The sequence below is a fragment of the Choloepus didactylus genome, chromosome 6 (assembly GCF_015220235.1).
Source record: "Choloepus didactylus isolate mChoDid1 chromosome 6, mChoDid1.pri, whole genome shotgun sequence".
In the NCBI taxonomy this organism is placed as follows: domain Eukaryota; kingdom Metazoa; phylum Chordata; class Mammalia; order Pilosa; family Megalonychidae; genus Choloepus; species Choloepus didactylus.
This window is the reverse complement of record NC_051312.1, coordinates 80451106-80461309: the sequence shown is the minus strand read 5'-3', so window position 1 is coordinate 80461309 and position 10204 is coordinate 80451106. Positions and strand designations below refer to the sequence as shown.

The window sequence follows — 10204 nt, the reverse complement described above, 5'->3', positions numbered from 1 at the left end:
GACATTCTGATAATTGAAACAGCATAGGTGAACCTTGAGAACATCATGCTGAGTGAAATGCAAACCCTAAGTTAAACCATGGACTATAGTTAATAGTACAATTATAAAAATGTAGTATCATCAATTGTAACAAATGTTCCACACCAATGCAAGGTATTAATAATTGGGTGGTTTATGGGAATCCTATATTTCATATGTAAGTTATAAACTCAAAACTTCTATAAAGCAAAGCACAACAAAACAAAACAAAGCCCTCCTGGGACCACACTTGACTTGTTTCTGAAGAATTTAGTTGTTAAGAATGCTGCTGCTGTGCCTCCATCCTGGAAAACCTCAGGCTTCTATTCCATTCCACCTTCTCTTTATCTTTAGGACCTTCATTTCCTCATGTGAAGGGGAACACTGTTATTTCACTCCTCAATCCATTACAGCTTATAGCTCAGCAATGGAGACACAAAGCCATGTGCCAATCTGAATGTCCCAAGCTGGCATCACTGCCATTCATAATGATCCAGGATCCCATAACCCAAAGGTCCTTTTTAGGCTAATTTCCATAACCTTTCTCAGGGTCAATGTGCAAAAATACTAGTGAATCCGTTTTTCATCTTGATGGTTTAAATATTGGGGTTAGTTTCAGATCAGAAAGACAGGACAGCATTGGCCATGGCAGCCTGCAAGTTACAGACACTGCACGGGCTATCCGAAGTAGTGCACCTGGAAGAGAGTGATCGTCAAAACCAAATGCAAGAGCAGAGAAGACATAATGAGGACTTTTGCCATTTTAACACGGATGCAAGGTCTAGAATCATGAAAAAATCATCGGTATGTACAGATCACACTGAGGAATGATTCCAGCTTTCAGGTGAGTCTTCCATTTCTAGAACACCCTCCTAGATGAGTGACTCAGGTGAGAGTGCCACAGATCTCGATGGTGAGAGCATTTGCAAGACAGATGTGTTAATGGATAATTGAGACAAATATGAGGCAGACAGTTACCACTGCATCATAAATCAGCACTATCTCTTCAGGGTAGAGGATGAAGCAAGTAGGTTGTAGAAGGGAAAGTGACATGCGGTTATCAAGTATATGTTATTTTTTTTCCCTTAAAATTGCTATTTCTTCATTGTCAATGTGCCTTGAACAACTCTTCATGCCAGGAAATACCAATCTGTGTCAGTTTTTTTTTTTTTTTTTGACTACTACAGAATAGTCTATATTAAAGACTGACTCTCATATAACTATTTGCCTACTCAGAGACCTTTGCTTTAAAAAATATATCCTACTTAAAGATTTGATAAATGATTTCCACCTCTGTGCTATGTACAAGTATCAGAGTATGAATCTAGGGTGGTGCTGAGAATTGTTAGTTCTGGGTTAAAGGAAATGTGCATTTTAAATAGATTCAACAAAATAGCCAACAAAATAGTATACCATACTAATTTAATTTACAACCAATAATGTGTGAATGTATATGTTCCCTGTAAATGCAGCAATATGCAGCATTATCAATCTCTCTAAGTTTTCCAAGGTGGTGAATACTCACTCACTCCCTCAGACTGCCTTTGGTGGTGAAAATTGTAGGTTTGAAGGAAACAATCTCATTTGCCCTAACCCTCTAATATTTTCTTTGAAGGAAGAGTTGGATCAATCCCTGGTGAATCTGCCTGGTCTTAACACTGTAGGTAATGGGATTGAGCACAGAAGGCACCAGAAGATAGATGTTGGCCAGGAGTAGGTGGAGAGCAGGTGCAGCGTGCTTCAGGAAGTGGTGAACAAGAGCCACACTGATCATGGGCACATAGTACACAAGCACTGCACAGATGTGTGAGACACATGTGTTGAGGGCTTTCCACTGCTCGTCCCCAGAGGTGATGCCCAGCATTGTGTGGAGGATCAGCACAGAAGACACCACAATGAACAGTGAGTCCAGCCCAAAGGTGGAGGTGATGATGCACAGCCCCAGAATGCTGTTGGGGCGAGTGTCCACACAGTGCAGCAGGATCAGATCTGAGTTCAGACAATAGGAGTGGGAGAGGGTGTTGTGGCCACAGAAGGGCAGATGCTTCAGGAGAAAGGGCAGTGGGAACAAGAGCTTCACACTCTTTAGTCCAAGGGCAGCCCCAATACCAGCAATGCGGGGTAAGGTCAGGATGGCAGTGTACTGCAGTGGCTTGTAGATGGCCACAAAGCAGTCCACAGTCATGGTCAGCAGAATGCCTGACTCCATGATGGAAAAGGAATGTTTAGAGAACATCTGCAAAAGGCAAGCTTCAAAGCAGATCTCATTGGCACCAAAAAGGAAGATGCTCAGCACGGTGGGCAATGTGGAGGCAGAGACCCCAAGCTCAGCAAAGGCCAGCATGGCCAGGAAGAGGTACATTGGTTGGTGCAGAGGCATTTCTCCTGATCACTGCCAGGATCAGACTGTTTCCCAAAAGGGCCACAAGATATGTGGAGCAGAATGGCAAGATGAACCAGGGATACAGGGCCTCCAGACCAAGGAGACCAGTCAGCACTAAATATTTTGGGTTGAATTCACTATTGTTGACCATTTCTCTATGTCAGGAGTCTGGAGACCTTGGCCTAGACAGTTGTCAAAGAAGCAACCTGGAGTGGCACACATGAAAGGCAACAGATTGGAGACTAGAAGATCTGCAAATTGGTCTGCCTAGTATTCCTGGCCAACTGAGGTCTCTCTTCCTTACATAGTCTTTAATAATATATAAAAATGTGGAGTCATGACTTAAAAATAAGTACATCTGCAGAAAATAAGGGACTCTGGTACAAAATTTTATCATTCATAATTCAGACTTATCCCCATAGTGATTTTACTGTGCACATCAGATGAGAATTGAATGTTCCCCAGGTCTCTATCAAGAGTTGATGTTGGATATTTTAAGGAAGACATAATTGGAAAGATGCTGACATAATCAGACCTGTGATCTATCAGAAATACTATAAATTCTCTCTTATAGCATGTTGGGTTTTCAGTGATTGATTGGGATGGTGTCACAATACAGAGTTGCTTCAGTGTAATATAGAATTACCCAGGGTATAAAGACTCTCAATGCCCATCCCTGACACTCCAGGCAGCATCAAAGATTGCTTTGATACAGAATTACCTGGCTTTACCTGAATAAAATATCCCTAAAATGGGTTCAATTCTCCATGCTCAATCCTCTTGGATTATCACTTTGGTTTTTACACCTGGGGAGGTAGAAAAATGTAGGGTTAATGGAAATAAGCATCTGCCCACTGGAATTCCTGTTGATGGGAGGAATATCCTGCCCACTGGTAACTTTCTGCTCTTCTCTCACAATGTGTGCCAACTCATACCTTGTTGCCTTGGACAAGAGTCTTAGAGTATGGTCACTTTAGACCATGTTTCTGACATTGCAGAAATGATGACAAAATATGTTACTCATGATGGCCCATTAAGTGCTGATGCCTTCTGAAACTTAGCCTGAGAAAGTAAACTGCATCTCCTTACATTGTGTAAATGAACTAGTTCTATTAGAGAGAGGAAGAGACCTCTGCATGCCAGGATATTCTTTAAGGAAACTATTACACCTTGGGCAGGAAGGTCAGTCAAAGGTTCTGTGTTAGCAAAAAAGGAGAAAGGAAAGGAAGTGATGTTTCTCCCATAAGGTGAAGAAAATAGATCTGACTCCCTGCTGAAAACAATTCAATATATGGGTTATAAGAGAAAATGCATTTGAGATAAGGAAGCTAGAAGTAGTGAAAAGTGTGATAGAGTTCAATCTGTAGACATGATTTTTTTGTTTGTTTCTTTCTTTTTTCTTTTGTTTACTTTCCTTTTTTGTATGTTTTTAATTTATTTTGTTTTGTTGTATTCTTTTAGTATTTTTATTGTAAACATGACTTTTAAATCTCAGATTTGCTCTTACTAGTGAGCTAAAATCTTTGAGCTTGACTTTTTGAATCTGAAATTGGAAAAAACAATATCTATAATAATAATTGATGGGATTAAATATGATATTGTGTATAAAAGCAGCTTATATTATACAATTATAGACAGCCATGAGAAAGTAATATTGGGTGTTGTAGGAGACATCAGGTCTTCAGAGTAGCCTGTAACCTCCTGCTAAGAGACAAAACCTTAGCAATGACATAAGACAGAACTTAGCATTACTTGAACAGGAGCAACTTTTGCTGCTGACACTCTCAGTCTGGTCTCTTTTCTAATTAATATTTTGGAATATATACTTCCTTTTAACTCAGCCCTCCCATACCTTAATTCAGAATATTAATAGTCTAAGTTATTTGCTTCCTGTTTATAGTGCTTATTTTTCAGCAACTTCCTTAGATTGCTTAGAGTGCACTACTCATTTACCTTGAGTAATTTATTTATTGTCCCCAGATTTCATACTCCATACTTGGTGATTTCAGATCAGTATCATAACTGGTTAAGACTGTTGACTTTGGTGTCAGATTGTCTCAGTTAGAAACTTGGATTGGTTATTGTCTTTCTGACCTTTCACTCCCCCAATGGAAAATCAAAGAGGAGTACTTTGTAAAAAAAAAAAAAAAAAAAGTAATAATTAAATAGAATAAAATAAAAATAAAGTAACAGGAAGTTCTGACAAATTTGCAGGGATAAGGACAGTAAAAAGATGCCAACCCTGAAAAGACCCTGATGTTGAAACTATTACACCATCACTCTAAAGCAGGTTATAACTATAGTAGAAGTGGAAATGGGAAAATTTGTTGACACAAATAGAGAAAGTTTAGCAGACATAAATATATTAAGTGGACATAAAGATATATGTAAATAGAATTCATATACATATATAGAATATATATTCATATGCTCTAAAAATTTTAGCTGTCAGTATTGGAAAAAGTTAAAAAATGAAAATCAAGGATAATTATATCTATTTCAATAGCCTTGTTTTGAGGCTTAAATGAGTTAATTTGTACGAAACAATTAGCTTATAATTTCAATAAATTTTACTATTGCTGGTGAAATAATAGTAATAATACTAATAAGGAGAAGAAGATGAAGAAGAAGAGGAGAAAAGATATCATTGTCATCAATACAAGATAAGCATTTAATTTTCATACAAGCAATTTTTCGTGCAGGCCTTTCCTCTATTTTGTGGATAATGGTTTATTTTTATTTTTTTATTTTTTTGTAATTAAGCAATTTTATAATTGCTTAAAATTTCCTAGACTGAAGATATTGACTTTGGATCTTTAACTCAGCCTTGGTAAACTGAGTCCTGTTGAGTACCTGGGATGTCGTTAAGAAATAATTTGTCTCTGCTTCCTGAACCAACAGGGGTATTGGCCTTGCACATATGAAAAAAGGTTAACAGCTTTCCATCAGCCTCTTCAAACATTTTTTAACATATTTTCAGAACAAATGAGTAATTGTAAAGAACTGCCAGAGTACTGAGTATCATCTTCCATATCAAAGGGAGCAGATAAATTTTGAGAGGGCCTATGTAAGGGAGAAGTGGTCTCTGAACACAGCATAACCTTTGTGTTTGTGATATTCAGCCCAAGATCATCACTGTCCCTTGACTGGTGTGTTAAATTTGGAGACATCAAGAAAAAAGGAGAATAAAATATTCCAAAATATGTGATACCCCTGGTATGTTAACTTCTGGTCTCTTTATCTAATTCATCAATGTGAGTTAGTAAGAGGAAGGATTTTTGTTTTTCATGCCACTGTTTAAGACGAAACAAAGATTTTTTTCTATCCCATGCATGTGTACTCTTTGCATGATAAATTTTTTGATGCCTGTGAAATTCCACTGAGGAGATTTAGCTCCTTTTCTCCTCTATAAATTCTGACCCATCTGAACTTGTCTTTTCTTTCCTGGTTATTCCTGGGCTTTTGGTTTCATTTTGCTTCTCTTCTTTCTTTTCCTTTTCTTTAACACTCTGGCACTCAGTTCAACTAAGAATCATCTCTTTAAACAAACATAGTCTCAATTTGGTTTAAAACATTTGGCTCAGATGTTAACTCTTCTGATGCCTCCCCCACTCATTCATGCAGTTAGTCATCTTATAAGGCAGCCACCCATAGCACCTCCCTCTAATCTAGCCCTCCCCTCCCTCTTTTGTAATTTAGCTGTTTAATGTGACTCTCCTACTGGTCTGCAAGATCCACTAGTGAAGACCAAGGGCTATAATCTTCAGCATATCTCCAAGGCTTAATACCTGAAAGGAGAAAGGGGTGGGAGGGCAATCCTCAGGAAGGTACACATTAATAGACAGTGATATTATTCTAGGCATCCTGAGGAAAAGACTTCATCTCCTCTTATCAAATGAGATCTTATTGAGGACAGGAAGATAGTGTCATGTCCTTTTTATGGCATTACACATGGAAAACTATAATTGTAGGAAGTCAGAGACCAGAGCTAATGAGTGAGATGTGAGGGTTGAGTGGGAAGTCTTGTAAGAAGAGATTTAAGCCTGCTGTTTGGTATAGAGGGCAAGGGAAGAATTATGAGAAAAGGAAATAAAATGTCTTGATTTTGTTTTATGTGACAGGCATTCTTAATGGGTGTATGGTGTATATTATCTTAATTGATTCTTGAAATTCCAGACCCAGTCACACACATTTTACAACTTGGGAGAGTGAAAAATTTGCATTTCAAATGAGTTGCCAAAGATACCTGGCTACACTTTGGCAAAACTGAATTTTAAGTTCAGAAAGAAAGGAAGCCTGGACAAAAGCCACATAAGGAAACCAGTGACATGGATAAGAGGTGGGGCTGGAGATGAGGCTGGGTCAGCAAGAGGGAGAAATGAGAGGGGAGTGAAAAGCCTTGGTCATCAAAGAAGTTGGGTTAAAGAGGGGCCAGGTCCTGAGGGATATGGAATTCCCAGCTTGGATGGAGGGGACAAGACCTGTGGCAGAGATGGGCCCTCTGACTTGGTATGGCAGGCAGAGAAGAGGAGGTAAAGAGAAGGAAGAGCAAAGACAGATTTGAGAACAGAAGATAGAGGGACTAAGTATCTAGTTGAAAAAGGACTGGTTTGGGGGACAAAATGGGGCTCCCTGCCCAAAGTTTCCTGAATTGACAGAAAGGAGCTAGATAAGATAGAGCCCAAGTCTTTCTGTAGGCCACTGTGAGTCCTAGACAAAAGTTAGCGTCCTTAAGGGAAGAGTCCTTCACAGCATGAGAGAGAGTGAAATAAATATGTGCTAAAAATGAGCTGTATCTCAGAACACTGTATTCAGCTCACTTGAACAGATATCTCATCCTCCAGATCCCATAGCCTGGACCTCCAGGGCAAACTCAATCCCTCCTCTGTGAGGACCCACCTGCCCTTCCATGTAGGTTGTCTCAGGCCTGGTCTCCAGCTCACTAGATGGAGGCAGGGGCAGACTAGACTTTGTATTTATCCTGAATTCAGAACTAGTCCTTCCATATCCGCAGGTTTGCTTGTCATGATCTCCTGGGAGACAAAGGCAAACCAGCCTTAGAAGAATACACTGCCTTTGGGCCTGCAGGGGTAACTGGGCTAACAGCAAATGGTCCCAGAGGGCACTCTTAGTGGAGCCATAAGTCAAATTCTGAGAAATTATAGAACAAGATGGTGTATGTTTGTGTGAACATGCTTTGGTTTCCACATGCAAGTATGTACATTTATGGAAATGTATATCTTAATGCAGATATGTACATATATGAATGTGTAGGTCTAAGCATAACCATGCTTCTTCATGTAGGATTTTGTTTTCAAGTTTGCATGAATACTTAAGTATATATATCTTTCCATATATTCATGTACTTATTGAATGTGTGTACATTCATGCCTGTATATGTCCTTGATGGCATTGTATTTCTCTATACACATATGCATTTGTATATGAGTATGCTTTATTTATAGCTCCTTCAAAAAACACTAATACTTGTCCCTAACTCATTCTTATACCCAAAACCTTATTAGTCAGGGATATTATCATTTTATGGACACTGGCAAAACTGCCTTGTGATAAATTGGTAAAGCTTGACCAAAGGGGCCCTGTGAATTCGTCCCTTTTAATTAGAGCTGGGGTTTCTTTTCTTAGGTTTAGAACTAAAGGAAATATCCCATCACATCACCCTATTCACTTCTGCTATATTTTCCACTTCAAGTTTTCTGTCTCTCACTCTATTCTAGGCTTTTATGTTTCTCTTGGCTATATTTTCTATGCTGTTTCAGCTCCTGAGGAAACAGGACACTTATTAACTGTGTGATTCTAGCTCAGTGTCTGGGGTAATTTGCCCTGCATTGACCTTTTCTGAACTTAGTCAAAGCACTTAGTTTCACTGGTTTCACTCCCTAATTTCACTTTCTAGTTGTGAAAATATGGATGCTTCCTGAAACTCAATTTCCTCCTCTTCAATATGGGAATAATAGTAGTTGCTTCATGCGTGGAGGGTGTGATCTGAGGAGAAAACTTATTTGAAAAAGTATAAAAAATGTAGGCACTCAAAATATTATTTGAATATACTTCTTCAGCAAAGCAGAATCCCCCTCACAAATAAATAATTCTTGCAGTTCCTTTAAGAATTAGCCCTTGGCCTTATCTAACTCTCCTCTTCCTCTTGCATTTCCCTCTGGTAACTGCCTTTGATTTTACCATTGTTGTCTTGGACAAGGCACTGGCTCTGCCAGTGCTTCACTTGATATTATATATACATACATACATATATATATCTGTGTGTGCATATATATATATATATATATATATATATATATATATGGGCTAGTGAAGACTATACTAAGCATTTTCCAGCTAAAGAACTATATTGAATATTTTCTCTACTTATCCAGCTACCAATACCTTGGATCTGATATAATATCTGCTCCTGTTTCCTCCTCAGTAAAAAAAAGGATATGATATCTCCTAAACTAAATAGATGTGAGCTTTATCAAATTATCTGTACAAAATTTAGCACAAATTCTAACAAAAGTAAACAATAAATTCTGTTGTTATTGTTCCCAAGCCAAAAACTGATTTCCTTGTCATTTTCTTTTAATGTTCCTACTCTTTCTGCTTCCTATTATGCAGAAACAAAACCCATCTCCTCTTTAATGTCATAGTGCTATGGGCTTTAGCAGTCAGTGCCATTATCTTTGAAGGACTAGAGATCATATGAGAGATCAAGGGGCTAAGAGTAATTGAGAGACAGTGAAAAAAGCAGATACCAAGGTATAGGTCACAGGGTGCAGGGAAGCACCTAAAGTAAAGCTGAGGGAGAGACGGGGGAGGGGGGAGGAGGAAGGGGTAGTTATTGTGAGGTCAGGTAAGGGAAGGAGGAGAGACCGTGAAACAAGTACTGAGGGGCCACATGGGAGGAGTCATGGTTCAAGAAACAGGGAGAGCCAGAGAGGAAAGAAAAGGAGGGGAAAATGCAGGGAAGGGCAGGTAAAAGCTGGTGAGAAATGTGTTGAAGGATGTAAAAAGGCAAGCTGAGTGCTAGAGAGAAAGGGGGGTTGGTAGCTTAGGGGAAGAAGCCCAGGAGGAGGGTAAGAGGAAGGAGTGGGACAGAGAGGGAAGGGAAGAAGGGCCTAAAGAATGGGGACATTGAGTGGCAGAGAGAGGGTTGCTGAAAGATTGAGATGAGGCAGACTGCTGGAAGAAAGGCATGGAAAGAGACTGGGAAGAGAAGGAGGAACAGTGAAGGAAAAGGCCAGGAGTAAGCTGAGGGGGAACTTAGGTCCAGAGAGTGTACGGGATGTGCTGGGGGACGGGAGAGGCAGAGGTGAGTAGTAAGAACACAGGCACTGCAGACAGACAGAACAACTTAAACACAGGACTGATATTGAGCAAGTTACTTTGCCTCTGAGACTGAGTTTTCTTATCTAAAGGTCCTCATCTCATAAGGTCTAATATCAAATTTAATTGAAATAAAGAAAGGCAAACCCCTAGAATAATTTCTGACTCATGTTGCTTTCATTTTTTTTAAATTGAAAAATTGAATCAATTTTATCTCATTGTATAGCTTTGATTCTTCCAATAATCTCTATGCAAGCCCCAGACTGTCCCCCTGTAATCTCTACCTATTGCTGTTAGTCTTCCCCTATGGACTCTCTCTTTACATCACTCATCCCCATCCATCTCCCATCTCTACTGCAGTCTTCTTTTCTTGGGAAAAAAAAAAAAAAGCACATGGGCTCTTTCACTGCTCTTCATATTGCTTTGTTGCTATTACCTTTGGAATGTTGGTTTATATCCTAT

At 39.2% G+C, this 10204-nt stretch overlaps 1 protein-coding gene across 1 annotated transcript; it reads right to left on the bottom strand.

Annotated features, from left to right (window-relative positions):
- Positions 1 to 1615: 1615 nt before the first annotated feature.
- LOC119538845 (olfactory receptor 51I1-like) lies at positions 1616 to 2552 on the bottom strand. Its single transcript, XM_037842034.1, is given in 2 exon segments — positions 1616 to 2393; positions 2395 to 2552. Coding segments are annotated over 2 exon segments (936 nt in total).
- Positions 2553 to 10204: the final 7652 nt, after the last annotated feature.